Source organism: Amphibalanus amphitrite, unplaced genomic scaffold (assembly GCF_019059575.1).
Source record: "Amphibalanus amphitrite isolate SeventyFive unplaced genomic scaffold, NRLGWU_Aamphi_draft 000192F_arrow, whole genome shotgun sequence".
NCBI classification, from domain to species: domain Eukaryota; kingdom Metazoa; phylum Arthropoda; class Thecostraca; order Balanomorpha; family Balanidae; genus Amphibalanus; species Amphibalanus amphitrite.
The window spans coordinates 68,100-89,301 of record NW_024881687.1 but is presented as its reverse complement, the minus strand read 5'-3'; the positions used below and the strand labels follow the sequence as shown (position 1 = coordinate 89,301).

The following is a 21,202-nucleotide window of genomic DNA, read 5'->3' as shown; positions in this document are numbered from 1 at the left end:
CTGTAATTTGAACAGGCTCACACTGAGGAGCCGACCTCAATTAAGAGATGGCAACTTCTGGGCAGGAAACTAGTAACTTTAAGCTAACTGGTAGCTCATCAAAAGAGTAAAAGATTGGTTCGTTTATCAAGCATAACAAACTTTCTATCCGACATTGAAGTTCTTCTGGCAAAACGACGAAGTCGCGCAATAAATAGGTTAATTGTTTTCAGTTAGGTATATCTAATCATACCCATAAGCCAGCCACGTTTCTGAGATCTAGTTGCCCGGTTAACTGTCTTTGTTTTTAGAATCCATCGTGTACCTATACCAGTCGACGCCATCGATTCGTGCACGCCCTGACAGAGTTGATGGATGTTTATTGCACTGCCGTGAAACAGCGGAACCGTACAGCGCTGAGCGAGCGGAAGGACTCCTGTCCAGGAACCATCTGACCTTACAGTCAGCTCGACTTGGGAAATTGAACGAGGCTCAATAAAGCAAAACAGCAAACAACCTTTAGAAGTCACAAATACCGTTCTATAAAATTTAATTTCACAGGGCAATGACCGACAACTAAAAAAGGTTGCCCTGCATTTTTTTTTCAAGTTGTGACTCAAGTGAAAGCAAAGGCATGCGCAATGCGCATAATGGGCTAAAAAGCATATAACTGGACCGATTCTCTTTACATGACATGCACTATGGCTGTTCCATTTTCATGTTTGTTTGTTTCATGTTTGTCCTGCCCCACCAACTTGCTTGGAGAAGCTCCACCATGATGGACCCATGTACGCTCTTCATAAGATAGGTATGACGCACTTCAAAGGCTCTCCAACAAAACCATTCAACGTCAGTGATAGCAAATAGCACTGGCTACATGCAAGTGCCATATTGGCATGGGGGGGGGGGTATCCCCCAGATCTCCCCGGGGTCGGGCGGTGAATGCCGGGGGTTAATCACCGCCCGGCCGGGCCAGGTGGGCTGCATAATTTTAATAATGTTTTTAGTCATGTTGATGTTATGTTTTTTTAATTAAGGGTATACTATGTATGATGTGTACGTGTGTACATGTGTGTAGTGTGTGGTGTGGTGCAACGTGTGCACAATTCCGCTACGGACACACAGCTATGTAATGTTGAAATAAAAATATATATATAAAAAAGTGCCATATTGGCAAAATGTTTTATCGACGAAACCGTAGGTAGACTTTTAGGGAGTAGGCAGTAGTGACTGAAGCCAAAGCTTCCAGTGCGGCCCGGGGAGGGTACAAGATACGAGGCGCTGCTTCGGCACATCCAGCCGCGAACAAAGACGATTCACACTCACCTGCCGCGCGGATCACAGATGCCGCCGCGCGGATCACAGGTGCACGGTTACCGTGAGAAATTAATTTCAAACACAAAAAATATGATGTCTTCGTGCGGTGCACACCCGCATACACGCTGACAAAGACTGAGACATCTGCTCATCCCCTGCTCCGTGACCGCGCGGGATTCGCCAAGTTGGCGAGCGCTTAAGTTAGCGCTCTCCGTTCGGGCCCGTTTTTGCGGTCGCTTATGACGACCGATAAATGCGTTTATGAGCCGCTGTACATAAACTGTCATTTCTCACGCATTCCAACTTCCAAGTCATCCAACAACTTCAATGCATCAGTTGAAACAGCATATCGCCATCTTTGAATGGATACATACATCCTAGCTTCCTGTCTTCGATGCCACTACGGACTTCAATAGAATTCCGCTGGACTGTCGGTGACCATGTGAAGACTCCAAAGCTAGCTGTAATAGCCTTCATTTTGCTACTAAGGTAGGTCCGGTGGCCTGCCGCAACCAAAGGACGTATGCCCAGTGCTTCATTTCATTGTAACGCAAATTGCCTTTGCTTCGTCTACAGTGAAGTCCCGAATGCCGAATGCATGGGCACGCTCCACACGATTGCAATGTAAGTTCATGAGGAATGCAACTAGCATTATTACCATGCTCGAAATTGCATGTCATTGATGTCTTCCAGATGGCGTTGGTAAAGGTCACGATGCAGTCATAAGGTGTCAATAATAATAATCATATTTTATAACAGACGGCAGGAGAAGTTCGATCCCTATCGAGCGCGTTGTGCAATCCGCCACAAAACAGCTCATCCAGCGAACGGCACCGTCAAATGGGAGCACGGGAGCGGGGATCAGGCGGTGTCGTATTCTGGATGATACGCCGGATAGTGTGTCCATTACGACCGCCTCGGAGCCACTAACACTGCCGTCACGAGCCGCCCCGGCGACCACGTCCCGCCCCTCCCCCGGCAGAGCAGACCGGCGCCCTTTAGCGGCGTCCCAATTAACCGCTGGATCCTTCTCAAGCCGTCCAATAATCCCTGCGAAGCCCGTCATAGCATCCGTGGTGTTTTTCGGCGCGGCAAAATAAACTCAGTGGCAGAAGCTGCAGAAACGTTCGCGACTCTCGCTGGCTTTCTCGTGTGCCCCATGTGTGCTCAATACGGCTCAATAGTTATTGGGGTTCGTTGAATAAACGATCTCGTGTATGTGAGCACGTTACATCTCAAGCGTGCATCTTCCTGAATCACTGATTGCTACGTCTCTTTCTTACGGCCCCGGCTTTTCTGCGTCGCCACTTCCTTCTTCCGCGTTGATGTGGTATTCGATCATCGATCTCGCCTCTGACGCGCACGTACTGCACCCCCCCCCCCCCCCGGCCCTTCATTGCCGCACCTGCGCTCTGGCGCTAGGGGAGTTCGTGGCGCGATATTGCCACGATATCGACACAGAAACGCGACAGATTGGCTATCGTCTGACTAGCCGCCGCCGCCCCCAGCGGAAAGCAGCCCTCAGCCGGCTAGTTAGGGTGCTGTTGGATGAGAATATCTCTAATCAACCGTGCGTTTCGCGCTTGAAAATGCCGTGCGTTGGACGAAGTAATGGATGAATGAAAGAATAGTCGAGCTTAAGAACTTTGCGAATGATTTGCGCAAATAATGAGTGCGATGACTAGATATAGCGGCAGTATCTTTTCAGAAATAGTTGCTTCAGCAGGCATCTGCCTCAGCCAGTACACTGCAGTGTCGAACATCACCCATCAGGCGTCAACAATGAACGTCATCTAGGGACACCATTTCGACCTCGGACGCCGGCAGTGTCAGAGCCGCCTTCAATGGCGGCTGTCAGCGGGTCCTTTAGGAGCCGATTGGCTGCCTGAACAGTCACCACCGGTTGGACGGGAATACCGAGAGGCTTTTAACACGTCACCGCAGCCCGTCTAGCGACGACGAGCGCAAGACAACTGAATATCGAATCAGCTGCACTTGATTCAGCTACATCGGGCGAGATATGAATTAATACCCGAGTCCTGACCGTTTTCCGACTCAATAAGCACTTCATCATACACATGCAAGTCATGGTGACATGATGCCTCCATAAAATGCTTAATTTAAGGAACAACGCTTCTCATTTTCATGCAATTTGATTAAAATAAATTAAATGACATAAAGATTTATTGAACTAAGGGTGGTCTTAGTTACCTTTTCTGTACGGTAATGTTTAAATATCTGATAAATGAATACCTATCTAAATATCTGCTCAGACAATAACTATATGATGTTCACAAAACATTCGAGTCCAATTTCAACATTGTCTGAATGGAATATAATGCAATAATGGTCGACTTGGTTAGCCTGCTTTCTTGCTAAAATTCGTCATTAATACGGGCTTTGCCGCAAACGGTTTGGTAAATAAAACAAACATGAAACAACAATAGTTTGTGAAAGAAGTTGATATGCAGCTAAAGAATAATAATCAATTAAGCCTAACCTTCCACATCAAAACATCTAGCGTACTTATTAAAACAGGATTTCAACATTCTACAGACATTGTCTCGTGACAAATATTGGCGTCACTATAAATAACCACGGTGACTATAAATACGGTGATCTCATCTGGATTTGGTCACGTGATCATTTTCGAGCGCAGCGCACGTGCAGTTGTGGCGAGGGCACTTCCAGAAATTCTGGATCCATGCGATTTTGGAGCCAATGTAAAGTCTATGGGGAAATGGTTCATTTTTATTTGTTTTTCTTATCACACCTAAACTTTCAAGTTTTTCTCAAAGATACACCCTGATTCATGTGTAGAATTGATTGGTCTTTCATATGGTATCAATTTTAGATTTTTATCGGATAATTTCAAAAACTACTTACCATTTAAACTACAAAAGGAGGTGATTGCGGCTAAGCATTGCGACAGCCATGTCATGTCATTGGGAAATTACGATTTCTTGTGCATCTTCATTTTAACTGTTCTCGAAGCCAGTACCTATCTGGATGATCCATGCGTAGAATTTGTTGAACTTTTGTCTTTTGTCACTGTTAATGCCTTTATGAAATAATTCATCAAATCATTTCACCCCGGCCGACATGAACGCCGCTGTGAGCCGGTTTTGGCGTCGGGGAGAGAGAGAGAGAGAGAGAGAGAGAGAGAGAGAGAGAGAGAGAGAGAGAGAGAGAGAGAGAGAGAGAGAGAGAGAGAGAGAAAGAGAGAAAGAGAGAGAGAGAGAGGGAGAGAGAGAGAGAGAGAGAGAGAGAGAGAGAGAGAGAGAGAGAGAGAGAGAGAGAGAGAGAGAGAGAGAGAGAGAGAGAGGGGGACGGAGACGGAGACGGAGACGGAGACGGAGACGGAGACGGAGACGGAGACGGAGACGGAGACGGAGACGGAGACGGAGACGGAGACGGAGACGGAGACGGAGACGGAGACGGAGACGGAGACGGAGACGGAGACGGAGACGGAGACGGAGACGGAGACGGAGACGGAGAGAGAGAGAGAGAGAGAGAGAGAGAGAGAGAGAGAGAGAGAGAGAGAGAGAGAGAGAGAGAGAGAGAGAGAGAGAGAGAGAGAGAGAGAGAGAGAGAGAGAGAGAGAAGACCAGGGGTCATCGGTGAGGCGGCGTACCCGCGCGGGAGCTCCACGCCAGGTACTGGGAGCGGGCTCGCCTTTTCCTCGTAGTGACCCATCAAGGCTGGGCGGCGGCGGTACTAGTTTCGCAAGGGACAGACATGGAGCGACTCGGGACTCGTCTCAGTCCGGCCGCTACCCAGCCGCCCGCCGCGCCTGGCCGGGCTGCTGCTTCGCCGGCCGGGTGGCGCAGGCGGCCCTCCCGGCTCCCGCCCGTCTGGGATGCGCTCCCCAACCGCAGGGCGTCGGCGGCGCCCAAGAGGCACAAGAATAATGGCGGTGCTGCGGGCGGCTTGTGGGGTGACGGTGCCGCGCTCCTTCCCCGGCCCCTCGCCGTCCGTCCCCTCTCCCCGATGCCGTTTTCTTCCAGGGGAGGCGCCCCGGCCGCCGTGCCGGGGCGTAGCGCAGTCTGTGCTTTAAGTACAGCAAGATATTCACCCAGGCTAGATTAAGGTCACAACAACCTAGGATTAAGGGTGGCTACAGACTTCAGATTTAATGCAGACTTAACATGAAGGTATTATATATGCAACTAAATGACACACATGGTATTTGTTCTAACCTTCTCAACAGAAAGTGAACATGTCAGGACAGCACCCCTCGGTGACCATTATACTCAAGGGGTGTAGGCACTGATTCCCCAGGGGTGAAGTGATAAGAGCACAAACATGAGTCACTAGTTGGCTCTGTGTCTTTCCTCCTGCAGGAAAAAATATATGTGTGATGCCCAATGTGAGGTAACTGCATATTATAAAGCTGGAAATATTGTACAAAGTTATGACAACACAAGCAAACTATGCATGTTACTGTTCTTGTTATTGCTATATTCATATGAGACCTCACAAGACACAAAAATATGCATGGTGAAAAAGGGAGCAACAATACATTTCAAATGTAGCTTGTCATTAAAATGATCATGAATTTCACTACATTAAAAGTGAATGAAATTAAGTGATAATCAAAGACTGGAAAAGAAGATCAGCATAACTACATAATATGTCTTGTTTCCAAAGCTAAAGTATGATCCTCAATGTTGCAAAAGTTGGTTGACTTTAACAATAACTTTGAATACAAAAAATAACATATGGTAAACAGTCACACTTCAAGGAAATCGCAAGATCCATCCAACCTTTGACATGCCCTGTTTGGAATGCTGTTAACATGCTATGATCTTCACAGAATAGGTAAAATCAACTCAAAATATTACATTCTTTTATTACAAATCATATCTTCCCATGACCTTCATTATTGTGACTGCAGAGCTCATTCAGTCAATCAGAGACTGTGCAGAGACTTCATCATTCAAACAATCAGAGAATCAATGTGCAGAGGCTAACACTTTAAAATCTAGTGACATTTCACAAACATCGTTTAGGCTACAAGCTTATGCTTACCAAACACTTTTTCATGACTCAAATATGGTGGTGTTTATTTTAAGTGAAAACATTCATCCAGCACTAAGCAGATTATTTCTCAGCTCCACGAAGTCCCAATTTCTGTTATATTTCGCTTGGAGTCACTTCATAGTTTGAACTCAAAGTGCCTTGTGGATTTACCTCAGTTATGTAGGTAAATCCACAAGGATTGATGGGCTTTACCTCAGTTATGTAGCTGCTCCCTCAATTTAAGTTTCTCGTTAAATTTCATTGAGGCGTTGCAAGGTGGGCTGTAGCCAAATTCACTTCCCTGTTTGGCTGATGTTCATAATACCTGAACATTTTTAATTCCAATTTTTGTAGCTGTTAACAATTGATGAAGGCCCAAGTACCTAGACAACAATGACGTTACAGAGGAAACCCCTGGCTGTGTTTCACGGGCGCGCTGGCGCTGCCAGCGCATTCTGTGAGCTAGCGTCAACCTCTGGTAGTGTTGGAGGTATAGGCTTGTTGATGTCTCTATGGAAATCAAAAGTGGCTGGCAAGTGTCGCGAGGCACCACCCTTATTTTTGCACAATAATGGTGTGATAACTGTTGCTGCAAGAAAATATAAGGTGAAGTGAAGACGTGAAGTAAAATCAGGTCAGACATTAATATATACCCAAAAATAGCAGTGTATGGAGTACCTATATTCACATTACCAATAATATGATGCACAACAGGCCATAGAAAAACAGGTGAATGTGGAATTGTAACCCAATTTCAATATCAACATGGCACTTGGCATTAACAGTAAAAAACAAAGTTTTTGATGTTAAATCAACAGAGAAAACTCCTGAGCATAAACAAAATGATCAGAATGTATAATAAGGATAATAGTAAAAATAAAAATCGACGAATCAGCCTATCATCGCCCTTACACATTCACCACTCCCCATTCCACGCACAGATTGTTTACCCCTTGGCTTACCCCGTGTTCGCAGTCTCCCGGACGACGAAGATTCTAAACGCCGTCCGACCAATCACGTTCAAGATCAGCGGGGCTTGGCCGCGGTTCTCGAACGTCATTGGCCAGATTACGCAGAATCTTCGTCGTCAGCAAAACTTTGAACACGGGGTAATATTTTTCGCTATGGTAACAAAAGCGCCAGAATTGACTACCAGAATTGGATCCGAAGGTCAAATGGGTCACGTGACTGTCAAGTTCAGATGGACAACACCTGTAAATAACCACCCTAAATTCGTCCAGAACAATAACATGGCTAGCGAGCTCAAGAGCGGCGTGACAAACGTGACCGGAAAACTTCCGAGGCGATATTAGCGAGCTTCCCCTCTCGATATCGTCCAGAATCGGCCCTGACTCAGAGTGAGCCACTGTTGTCGGTGTCGCCATGTCATCAGTAGGTATGACAAAACAGAGCGGAGTGATGGAAAAGCTCGGTCACATAGCCGCCGAGACATCCATGGAATATTTGTTTGAGCCGTAATGAGCGGATTGGATAAGGGAAAGGTTACGTGACAAGTAGCCTTACATCGCAAATTTTTATTTGCGTCACGATTCACTTAACGCGCTGAGTGAATACCTATATAGGATTTGGATCCCTTAATTTCTGTTGGTAAATTAATAAAAAAATCTGCGAAGTTGTTTCACGACGTGAAATGTCATTGCAAAAAACATCACATTCCTACATTCCATGAACATCATCGTGAACGTGGCTGGTGAACAGACTACTTCAGCAGTCGTGCAGGTTACCATAAAAACCCGGAGCACTCAGCACTCACCTCTGTCTCGGTCGTAGGCGTTGGTGCACTCAGAGCTCATGAACTGGTCGATGAGTGCCGTCTTTCCGACGCCGGTGGCCCCTAGCAGAGCGACAGAGAACGAGCTGACGGGCTGCGGCGGCGGCGAGGGTGGCGCAGCAGCGGCCGGCGCCGGCACGGGAGACGTGCTGGGCATGGCCGACCCACTCTGCACGCTCGAGCGGCGCACGCGGAACGAGTCGCCACGGTTGACAATCCCTGCCGGCACGTGCGAGACACACAGATCCGTCAGTTTGAAGTCTGGCTAGAGACACAGACGCACCATTGCAGAGACAGGCAGTAGGCACCATCAGGGGCGTAGGCGCTAGTGGTGTCAATTTCAGAAAGTGTACGTCCAATGTCCGTCCAATGTCCAATACTTACGTAGACTGTCCGTCCAAAAATGTCCAAGCCAGCCATTTGTCCAAAGATGTCCGACATCTACGCAATAGTTTACACTCAACACCGTTATTTAATTTGCTTTTAATGTATCGTTACCAGCTCAAAAGTGTTAATCATATCGAAAGCTGAGCTTTCTAATAGCCAAGCAATGTTAAACACGATTACTTTATAAAAATGTTGAGGTGTAGCAAGCTATTGTCCAAAGCTGTCCAAAGCCTGCTGTCATTGTCCAACCGAATTCCGAATTGGACATTGGACAAAATCGGAATTCCGAAGATTCAAGTTCCGATTGACACCACTAGTAGGCGCCAAGGGTTCGAGGGGTCCGAAATCGATTTCTTAACTTTTACTGTTTTTTGGAGCAATTGACAAATAAAGGCAGACTTTGTGTCACTATGTCTCCAACAATTATGATTTCATACTACTGCTTTTATTACAACCACCGCACAATCAAATTGGTTTGCCTGTTCTGCAATTAGCAGCTGATATTATTATCCCGATCACCATCTCACTATTCACGGCCTCCGGCAGCTCTTGTGAATTATACACCGGAGTTGATGACTCGTGATTATCGCCGATTATGCGTCTGAGTCGATAAGGGCCGACCTCATTAGTTGCGAGCAGCGCCTGTTTGGGCGGGAGTTGAGCTGCAGACTCGCTAATGCTTGATATACGCGACTCAGCACTACCGGGTCACAATTGGAGCAGCACACGGGTGACAAACAACATCTGACTGAGAGGGCAACAGCGAAATGCCAGCGAGTTCACCGTTGTGATTTAGATGGATGCTGACGGTATTGATCGCAGATATGATATCAAAGATTTAGCCCACTAAACCATATCTAAGATGGAAGAAGCTCTTCAAAATTCAAGACAAAGGTATATGTTAACAACAAAATTAAAATGTTCAGTTTAAGTGTGTTCTAAATTGAGTTGTAGTTCTACTCTAGTCCCTACTTTGTTCCAGTCGTTCAGAATTGCTCCATGAAAAGCACGCACAAAACTATCAATGCATGACGTGTGCGCGCTGGCCAAGAATGTTTACCTGTATGTTTTCGGGAAAAATATAACTTACATGACGGCCAGGAGAGCAGACATTTTAAGCCGGACTTTGTAGTGCAAAGAAGCTATAAATATATAGTTTTTAATCATCAAATGAATATGCTCGATGCTCATAATTATATTATCGTATTCAAAGAAGTCTTCCGTCTACAGTGCACACAAGTTCCTGGCTCAAGTCGGCCAGATTTGCAAAGCAACTCTTGTGAACTCAAACACTGATATGGCTCGGCCAGGAAATTTCAATAAAGTAATGGTGGCTTCAGCTTGCTGTGAACACGAACGCTTAATTCCGTTTTAGTCTCCGTTTTAGACTTAGTCTCTGTTATTATAGTTTTGCTATCCTCGCGTTGTGTTTTGTAATCTTAAATCTTAAATAAATGTGATACTTAATAAATAAACCAGCTTAAATTGCTAAGTACTTAATAACGGTTTAAACACTCTTAACACTTCATGTTGACTCCCGTATTTTAAGTAATTTTTTTTTTCATTTCTCGAGCAGCTCACGCTCGAGCCTCATTGATATAAAATCCTCCCAAACATCTTCCCCTCACTTTGGATTGTTCCCAATCCAACAACTACACCAGCAGGCCGCTGACATCCAGTCGGACCATCTTTGTGACTGGTCTTGTGACGATCTTGTCTCGCATCCTCACAGACGCCACTCTGACGTGACCATCGTCACCTCTCATCACTTGGTCTATGCGTCCCATCGGCCACTTTCCTCGTGGAGAAGACGGGTCGACCACCAACACCACGTCACCAGGTGCTATGTCGGGTTTCGGATCAAGCCACTTCTGTCTCCGCTGTAGCGACGGTAGATATTCTCTGAGCCATCGCCTCCAGTACTCTGTTGACAGCTGTTGTATACGTTTCCAGCACTGCCTTACCCCCGCCTCATTGGAATCTGATGATACTGTCATCTCGATTGCTGTGTGACCCACGAGGAAGTTGGCTGGCGTGAGCGGCTGGTCATCAGTTGGGTCGTTGGATAACACCGTCAGTGGCCTTGTGTTCATCAGCGCCTCTACTTTACAGAACGCTGTCTGCAGCTCTTCATCAGAGAGGTCAGCATGCTCGAGAGTCTTCATCAACGCTCTCTTCGCGATCTTAACCATTGCTTCACACGCTCCATTGAAGTGTGGAGCACCAGGAGGAATGAACGTCCACTTCGTGCGTGACTTCAGAAGTTCACGCTGGATCTGACTGTTGTCCAATCCGTGAAAGGACTGCTGCAGTTCCTTTGAAGCCCGTGTGAAGTTTCTTCCGTTGTCAGATATGATCTCTGAGGGCTCGCCTTTTCTGGAAATGAATCTCATCAGAGCCCGAATGAAACTGGATGTATCTAGCCCGTACGTCATCTCCAGATGAACGGCTCTGACCTGGAGGCAGGTGAAGATACACAGGTACCGTTTTTGCCTGACCTTTCCACGACCTTGTTTTGTCAGGAATGGTCCTGCAAAGTCAACTGCCGTCTTGTCAAAGGCGCGGAAGCGCGTTCTCACTTGGTTGCTTTGCTTGGGCGCCATCACTTGTGTCTCGGCTGACTTTCGGAGCTTCTGACACTTTACGCACCGGTGAATGCATTTCTTGATCATCTCCCGCGCAGCAGGCACCCAGAAGCGCGTTCGTAAGCTGGCCAAGGTGTGCTCTACACCTAAGCCATGTTCAGTGTCCTCGTGCAGCTGACGAATTATCAGTCTGCTGATTGGGTGTCCCTTTGGAAGCAGAACAGGATGCTTGGCGCTGTAGCTCAAGTCGGAGCGCTGTAGCCTGCCTCCAACTCTGAGTAAGCCGTCCTCGTCCATGAATGGACACAGCTTCTTCACTGAGCTTTGACGACATCTTTTGACACCGGATCCTTCACTTGTCTTCAGCTGCTTCGTTTCTTCAGAGAACGACTCTTCCTGAGCTCGTTTTATCCAGAACTGTTCCGCTTCATCGACTTCAGTTGGACCTAGCTCCTCTGGTTGAGTACCTCTGAGTGGGCGTTTTCTCGGTTTTACTTTCAGTGCTTTGATGAATCGCATCACCCAGGCTGTGATTCGAATGAACCTAGTCCAGCTAGAGAATTTTTCCGGGAGGAGTCGTAACTCCGCGCTTGAGGCTGGAGCTCTTATGGCGAACGTGTTTCTTTGCTCTCGTCTGGCCAGTTCGGTTCTGTCAAAATCTTCATCACTGAAGTGTCTTTTTGTCGGCCATGTACGGTCTTCATCCACCAGGAACTCCGGCCCATGCCACCACAGCCTGTGACCTCGAAGCGCCTCGAGACTCAGTCCTCTTGTCGGCGCGTCGGCTGGGTTTTCCTTGCCTGGTACGTGCTGCCATTGCTCCGGCACCGTACACTCACGGATTTCTGACACTCGGTGGGCCACAAATGCTTGAAACCTAGAAACTTCGTTTCTGATCCAGCAGAGGACATCCATTGAGTCTGACCAGAAATGGACCTCACATAGCTCCTTCCCAAGAGCGCTGCACACTTTCTTGACTAGACGCAGTCCCAAGAGCGCCCCCATGAGCTCCAGTCTGGCGATCGTCTTCTTCTTTGCTCTCGGTGCCACTCTGGCACGTGCCAGGACGAGATTGGAGCACCTCTCACCCATGCTTTCGGATACGACATATACAGCAGCGGCATATGCCTGCTCAGAGGCATCACTGAAGACATGGAGCTCTTGGTCAGGTTCACCCTTGAAGCGGTGAATACATCTTGGCACAGCTATGGTCTCCAGTTCTGCGAGTTCGGAGAACCACGCGTTCCACTGTTTCTGCTGATCCTCAGGTAGGATGTCGTCCCAGTTGATCGTGCAGTCCCAGGTTTGCTGAAATAACATCTTGGCACGGAGTGTGAATGGTGCGAATAGGCACAACGGGTCGAAGATGGCAGCCATCTCCTTCAGGACAGCTCTCTTGGTCCATCTTCCTGTCACCAGCGGTCGCTTGGACACATCCAGTGATAGAATGTCGTCTTCTGTCGACCACACCACGCCGAGAGCTTTGGTTGATTCTGATCCTTTGTCTTCAATGAAATGTTTTGAGGTGACGGCTCTGTCTTCTTCTGGTACTGTTTCCATCACTTCTTGACTGTTTGATTTCCACTTCGTCATCTTCATGCCAGCATCTTCCAGCAGCTCACTAACTTGCCTCCTTGCTCCGATGGCGGATTCCGCATCCTTAAATGATGCGATCTCGTCGTCCATGTAAACGTGCTTGCTGATTACTTCAGACGCAACAGGGTACTTCTCTGCGTTGAGTCGCGCATGCTCCTTCAGAACAAACTGCGCGACGAACGGTGCTGCAGCGTTTCCGAAGATCCATCTCTTGGCTTCAAAAACTGTTGGTTCTTCATCTTGCTTCATGTTGCGCCATAGAACGCGGTGGAGCTTCTGATCTTTTGGCGCCAGCTCGACCTGAAGGAACATCTCCTTTACATCTCCGACTAAGGCGATAGGATGTTTTCTGAATCCGACTAGCGTTTCGATCAGGTCGCTGTAAAGCGATGGTCCCGGAAGGAGCTGTGAGTTGAGACTGATTCCCTCACTTTTGGCCGCTGCGTCGTACACGATTCGGATCTTGGATGACGCCTTGTCCTCTCGAATGACGGGAAAGTGTGGAAGGAACCACTCATCCTCTCCACTGTTTGATCTCTGCGCCGTGGGAGTTTTGGTCATATAACCTTTCTTCACGTACTCTTCAAGAATGTCGTTATACTTTGCAGCAAGATGAGCTCCCCGACGATGAAGAGAATTCTCCAGCTTCACTAGGCGAATCAGCGCAGATTCATAGTTGCTTTTCAGCTGCGGTTCGTTTTCTCGCCATGGTACTGCAACTTGATATCTACTTCCTTGTTTCTTCAATGAACTTGCAGCTTTCTTCATAGCCACTTTTTCTTCAGCTGACAGAAGATTGGTCTCGGTGGTCTTGACGTCCAGCACCTCCAGATCTGTCATCGCTCTCATTGCTTGAATTTCTTCGTTTAGTGACTTATCTGTCAGGCAAGTTCTCAAGGTTCTTGCGACGTTTGTCATGCTCTTCAGCTTTTGTAGGTTAGAAGGATCTTCATTGTCTTGAACGCAGCCGAATGCTGTCCATCCAAGTGGCGTTAGGACAGCGACTGGGCTCGAACTCTCGCCGGAGACAGTCTTCAGAGGCACAAAGATGGGCATTGTCTCAGGGCTAAGACCGATCAGTAGGTCCACTTCCCTTCCAGCCATCTTTGGAAAGGGGATGTCTACCATGTGTGGCCAACGCTGCTTCACATCCTGCCAGCTCGTACATACGGAGGCTCCTTCCAGACTGGGAATGACGTGAACATCTAAGGACGTTTCAAACCTACTCTGGGTAGAGGCTATCCGGACAGCTCCTGACGTCATTTTCACATCCGTCTTGCCATTGACCGTCCCAAGCTCAAATTTGACTTCTTCTCCTTGTAGTCCGAGCTCGTCTGCAGCAGCTTTACTTATGTAACTGGCGTCAGAGCAGGGATCTAAAAGTGCGTTCAGCTTCAGGAATCGATCCTGACAGTGCACTAATACCGGGGCCGTTTGAAACGCGACTTTTCCAGTTCGCTTCTCTTGTCTCTGGGCAGCGGTATTAAAACTTGCGCCGGGAGCCGCGGACACCTGTGCACTGCTTGTAATAGCACTATCTTCTTTAGTACAAGCGCGGCCCTGGACCGTTGTCGGAATGAATTCCTTGGCCTGGCTGCTGAGTGTCGGAGTGCTGTAAGACGGTCGGGCCACTTCATCTGAGTTCCGAGAGTTTCCACCTCCACTGGCATGCAGGAGGCTATGATGAGTGCCACCACAGCCCTCAACAGCACAGCCGGGAAACTTGCGGCAGTTAGTTCCCCTGTGTTTGCCACGCAGACACCTGAAGCACAATCCTTCGGCTTTGCAGAATGCATATCTTCTAGCGACTTCCCAGCTCTGCAGCTCAGCGCAATCTTCAGTCGCGTGTTCTGCGTGACACACTGCACATTTCAGCCGACTGAAGACATGCCGGCTGGCCTGCCTTGTGGCAGTGTACGTCTTCTTTGTTCCGTGGCTACGCATTCTCGGCCTTGGCTCATCCTGCTCGCTACTGGCTGCTGTTGCTTCCTTGGCTCTTTTTTCCAGCATGACTTCTTCAGCTAGCCACTTTGAAAATGTTTCGAAGCTGTCTTGTTGACTCGTCGTGCTTAGCCACCTTTGATAGTTCTTGATGTAGGAGTGGTGAACTTTTTCAGACACAAGCATATAAAATGCTGATACTTCCGAAAGATCTCCGTCTGATCCATTTTCCTTCAGACTGGTGACGAGACTTGTCACCTTATCTGAGTACTCTTCAAGCATCTTTGTATCGTTTTCACCTATCTTGGGGAATTTGCGAATGCTGGCTATCTCTGCTCGCACTCGCCTGGCATGACCACCATACTTTCTTTCCAACTCTTCTCTAGCTTTCTCATAACCAGCTTTCGACAACCCATATCGTTCTACCATTTGTAGGGGCTCGCCGGTCAAACTGTTCTTGAGGTAGACCATCTTGAGCTCAGCCGACGCGTTCGAGTTGCCGACGAAAGCATCGAATACCGCCCTCCAGTCACTGTAACCCTTTCTGCCATCGAATATAGGCAGTTCTGGCGGCTTTATACCCTTGATGGACGAATCCGTCGCATCTTGGGATCGGTTCGTGTTTTCCTTGTCCTTTGCTTCATTTTCGTTTTGCGTGCTCGGCTGTTCACTCGCTTCACTGCTCGCACTTGTTTCCTCACAATACAGGTTTCCTGACAGTTTCTTGCGGATATACTTGTTTGCCATGCTGACGGAATCTTGAATGCTGGCTTCTACTCCATGAAACATGTCCCATAGTGGTCCTGATTCTACTTCACCGCTGTTCTTCTCTTCCCAAATGGCCTCTACTACATCTAATAGCTCACTCGCCTGCTCTCCTAGCTCACCTGTTATCTTTTGGATCTCTGAGAGTGAGGATTCTTGGTCGCAAATCAGCGAACTTAACTTGGATTCATTCATTCGAATCTCCTTCAGTATTCTTTGCTTCTTCTTCATTTTACTTTCCACAATCTGGCTCTCCATGATTTCTTCAACGGCTACACCAGCGCTTGAATTGCCGGCTTTGCGCGATTTTCCCATATCCGGGTCACGGCACCAGATGTTATTATAGTTTTGCTATCCTCGCGTTGTGTTTTGTAATCTTAAATCTTAAATAAATGTGATACTTAATAAATAAACCAGCTTAAATTGCTAAGTACTTAATAACGGTTTAAACACTCTTAACACTTCATGTTGACTCCCGTATTTTAAGTAATTTTTTTTTTCATTTCTCGAGCAGCTCACGCTCGAGCCTCATTGATATAAAATCCTCCCAAACAGTCTCTTTGAAGTTATATGATTATGAGCATATTTTTAATTGACCGAATCCTCAATGTAATCTGAATAAAATGACAAATAGCAAAAATTCGGGTATATTCGATCACAGATCTTTGTCAACCGATACCAGCAGGCGCCACAATGGGGTTGGGAACTCGATTTTTTTAAGAATGCATGAAAATGATCAAACTATTTTCACAGAATTTATGGTGCATACCATTGCCTCATAAAATCAATAAGCTGAGAGAAATGGGGGAAGAAAGATAGGAAACTTGTTTTGAAAAGTTCTTGAAAAAAGATGCTCTTGATGCTGTTACGTCACATGTCACCTTCTGCGGTTGACAAATAATGGCGCATCTGGCGCACCACAGATTACATGTTATATCAATGGGTGAAAGATGTTGTTTGCTTCACTCTGCCATTCGCGCTGTTTTTAACTTTAAATTATGCTAAAACATTTACGGATGAAATGTTCAGTGTCAAAAATTGATGTGTCTGCCGTGTACTATATTCCCACTTAACATGAGCGCGTGATAAACATTTTATGTACCTCGAATTTTCAAATGATAAAGATGATGAATCGGAGGATGCTGAAAAGGAAAAGCTCATTCCAATATTTGGACTACTTTACGATTAAAATGTTTACATTCCTGTCATCTTATTGATCATTTATTTGTTCTTTTTTATGAAAATAACTTAAGGCGTTGAGAACCGAGGTAATTTCTATCTACCGTGACTTAACTTACCAGCAACAGCAATCTATCTACGCCCTACGGTGGCAAGGGAGACTGTGAAAGAAGCGTAAGATGGATTCTAAACAATTCTTTTGTGATATACTGAAGGGCAAAGTGCAGAGAAGAGCGTACAAGTCCTGTTTTGTGCCAGGCTGTTGCAGTAGCACTTATGAAACTCCGAAAACGATCTTCGTTCATGTCCCGAACAACATTACCCTGAGGAGATGATCGTCTGCAATAGCAGGAAGAGCTGATGCAAGTACTTTGAAATCCACTATCAAGTCGGTGCTATTGTTGTAATGATCGCTGTGAGGTGAGATATTTTGTGCAAGGGCTGAGTGTAATGCCCAGGAAATGACCTCCATTCGCCCCCTGACCGGTCAGGGTTATAAAATTTGAGTGGATGGCGGTCCGTTTGGGGTTCAGATGTCAATTGTATTTTGTTACTGTCAAACAATACATGTTATGCTGGCAGCGAATGTGTGTAACGTCGTTTTTCGAAACAGAAGTTAGAACTGTAACGGCAGAGTGCTTGCTGGTCTCATCGTAAGTATTGTAAGTGTTGTAAGCAAAAGCATTTTCAATATTGTAAGTATTGTGAGCATTGATGTATGGTAGATATCACCTCACATGATCTCGGCTCAGATAACCCTCTCCGGTGTCCCTGTCAGTAAATGGCACCTGGATCATTACAGATAAGATAATTTGTCATAATTCTTAAAGAATTGGGTGGTTTTGACTCGTTTATTCGAGGTGCAGGTCGCATTTCAATACTTTTCCATAGGCTTGCAATGTAAAGGTCACGACTCTGACCTAACCTCAGGTCACAGATCAAAAATTCTGAGATATACAAACGACACATACTGCAGGTACTGTTTTGAAGACTTGATGAGAGGAAATAACTTCGTGAAAAACTCAAGCTCTGACGTGTTTGCAAACTTTTCTGAGGTGGGGTCAACAAACCCGCTCTGGTTACCTGACCTGACCTGACCCGGCATTTTTTTTTTTGCTGAGATGTGCGCAATGAGTATTTAGGAAAAGTCACCAAATATGAGCTGAATGTCTCGCGGCGTTTGGCAATTGTACAAGAAAATCCTGAAAGGTCTCCCCGTCCGAAATAGGGTTATTGTGTATATGAAGAGTTGCAGATGCCAAACATACCCAGATCTAAGACTGCAGTTCCCAGCGCCGCTGCAACATTTTTAAAACAAACATACATAGGACATACAAACATGTTTATTTGCATCTGTTTTGGATAAAAGCAACTCATGGCGCCATCACCCGCGATAACTGTTAGGATTTGAGATATATTTTTATTTAGGCCATTAGTTTGGCTGTAATGTTTATTAGGTAATATTAGTTGGGCAGAGTTTGGTAGTTTTTATTTAACTTGTGGTATGTTGTGCTGATTGCGGGTTGTTCAAACCTTTCAAATGTAAGGAACTCAACCCTACCCCTACACTACCCTACATACGACTGGACGCTTTCCAAGCCCACAAGCATCACGACGCCGAGATGGAATGTAGCCGAGAAATCACCCTCGCCATCTGCTCTAGAGCTAATCGTGTGGGGCGGCGTGTGGGGCGCCGCTTAGCCTATGGGGGTGCACTTCTAGTGGATGGGGGACGGGGGTGCACCTGCACCCCTTTCATATGGAAAGTTACTTCCCTGATTACAGCTCCCCGTATTGCACCTAATCAGGGAACGGCCAGCAAACAAAGGAACTATTTCTGGATGACAGGCGAATAACCGCTCACGCAAGGAGCGGAGCTCCGCCCCGTCCAAAGTGGCCAACGAAGCAGAGACAGAGGCAGCATCACATCTTCCATCAAAGAACTGGTTTCTGGCTTGGAAGATGAGCTCCATCTTGGCATCCGAGTCGGTGCTGTCAGGAATCAGCTGGTCTAATGGAGTGAGAGTAGTGAGACGACTAGCTATTGTATCAGACACTGGCGGTCGCAGCCGCTAGCAAAAGGGGGGGGGGGCCAAAGTCACACTCGCGGGACATAACATTTATCCGTCACCGGGGGGGGGGGGGGGTGATCGGCTAATTTTTTTACGTCCACGAGGCGCCGCACAGTTGGCATTACTTATGCTTCATCCATCTCATTCTTGCGTGAAATCTTTGAGCTCAATTTAAGGCAAAATCACCAGTTCCATTTACCGTCTCACGGTGTGCCCACCGGTCGGGCCGCTGCACCGTCCATGACGACGGATCGGTGTAGCATAGGTATACTGGAAGGTCAGGCACGCGGGTTCATGACCTTACCACTATAAAACAATTCGGAAAAGTACAGATACATCTTGCTAAAAAGTACAGATACCTCTTGCTTTGAACAAGCATGTGAAACCCAGAGAGCATTTTTAGACTTATGACATTTACCCATATAGGTACCTAGTTGTGTGGCGGCGGGAGAGAGTAGGTACACCGGCCTCTGGAGACCCCCACAGGTTCCGAGCTTTCAGAATTGGCATCTGAGGGCCGCGCGCGACTCCTGCGGGGCTTCGCAACGGCTCTGTTGGGGCTCACTCAACCTGCCTAGTCCTACTGCTAAAAAGACTGGCCCTGAGCCCTAAGGACTTCATCAGTCTCTGCCAGCCCCAGGACCCACACCGGCTCATGGGGTCCCGACCTCGAAATATGAGGGAATCAGCGCGGGACCATCAGGACGTAAAGCAATCTCGATCAGGACCAACGTAAGGCTGTGCCGGAGACTGCGTGAGCCCTCTGATCTTCAGAAACCCACCCATGTATGTTTTCATGTAGAGGCTAGTTTAGGGCCCTCAGAGACCAGTACAGGGCCTGCAAACTACAAAGGCCAGTAGTTTGAGACCATCAGAGACCGAGTTGGGCTCTCAGAGGCTAATGTGGGTCCTTACTCATTACAGGCCAGCATGGGCCCTCAGAGGTCAGCGTGGGGCCCTAAAAGAGCCGTCGTTGGACCCCAGAGGCCAGCAGAGGGCCCTCAAAGGCCAAGATGGGCCCTCCTCAGAGGCCAATGCAGACCCTTAGAGGCCGGCATCGGGTCTTCAGCAGCCAGTGCGGGGCCCTTATTGGCACCTAAAGGTTCGTCTTGGGACACCAGAGACAGAAATAAGGCCACCAGAGACCGGTGTGAGACCCTCAGACGCCGGTTGGGACCCCTGAGGCCGGTTAGGGGCCCTCATAGGCCAGATGTGGGGCCTCAGAGGTTGATGTAGGCTCTTAGCGGTCAACGTGGGCGCTTGACCGCCACTGAAGTTCCCTCAGAGGTCAGTGTAGGACGTTCAAAGACCGGTGTGGGAGCTATATTAATAGCTGGGCGTGGGTTTTTTTAGCCTCGTGACGATCGAATAATTGCCAGGGCCCCATACACCTATATGGGGGCCCATTGGTTGTTTGAGGGGGGGCAAATGATATGATGGCCCCCTTTGGGAGCATGGGGGCATGGCCCTGATGCCCCCCCCCCCGCCCCCGCGACCGCCACTGTGTACACATTACACACATGCCTCTGAGATTACATACTAGCTCATGCAAACTCTATGCAGGGCCCGGAGGTCCCACGCTAATCCTTAAGAAACCAAGCCGGCATACGGCGTCACCACCGGGCTTCTGAGGTGCACAGCACCAACCCATGAGGTCTTACTTTAGTGTCTTGGAGCCAATCTCCTTTAGCAGGGCCCATTCGCCACTGCCGAAGAGGGTCTCATGCCAGCCATTGCTGAATGCTGGGCCTACGAGAGCCTCAAGTAAACTCACGCTGATATTCCATATAAGATCCGGCCATACTCGTGAACCGGTGCCAGCGACGCTGACCGCCTGACCGCCAAATTGACAGAATGCGAAACTGAGCCCACTCATGAGTGAAATTTACGTCCTTTGATGGCGCAAGAAAGAAAATGAAACATACGAAAAGCTTTTCTAGGACTTTTGTTCGATCTGAAAGGTGGGGCCAAAAGATAGTATGGCCCCACCTTTCAGCACCAAAGGGGGGGCCATGGCCCCCGTGGCCCCCCCCCTGCGACCGCCAGTGGTATCAGAGCTGCCTGGTCTTTGTAGCATTTGCACCGATTCTTCTCGATCGGACTCTGAATTCTGTCCCTCCTGCGTATTACTTGAGGCATTGCTATGTAGCTAAGTCTTTGGCAGAGTTTCATTATCCATGCTTTGCAAACAGTGCCATAACAACACAGTTAATTAATCACCAAGCTTCTTTGCAAGTTCCAATACAGTTGAATCGCACGCGATTTGAGTACAAAAATCAAGAAAAGTGCCAACTTGTTCCCGTAAAATATTTTGAATATTGACCTAAAAAAATGAGTAATTTCCAGATCAAATAACAGCGAAATCAGTTTTCGTTTGCCAATAAAACTCACAGATATTGAAGCTCCATTATTAAAGGAACATTTTAGTATATGCCATTCTTGATAAAACCTCTTAGCCACGCAATACCAGCGCAAAATAAAGAGACACTGAAAACACGACCAATCACTCCGATTTACCATAGGAAAATACATAGAAAATGTATGTCTCAACTGCGCCAAATATACAG

General features: G+C 47.4%; 1 protein-coding gene across 1 annotated transcript in view; it reads right to left on the bottom strand.

Annotated features, from left to right (window-relative positions):
• The window catches only part of LOC122384494 (GTP-binding protein RAD-like), a 39,377-nt gene that overhangs the window by 6,987 nt on the left and 11,188 nt on the right, over window positions 1-21,202 (bottom strand). The window contains exon 2 of the mRNA XM_043371941.1: window positions 8,093-8,329. Within this exon, the coding sequence (XP_043227876.1) occupies window positions 8,093-8,329 (237 nt within the window). The remainder of the gene's footprint in view (window positions 1-8,092; window positions 8,330-21,202) is intronic.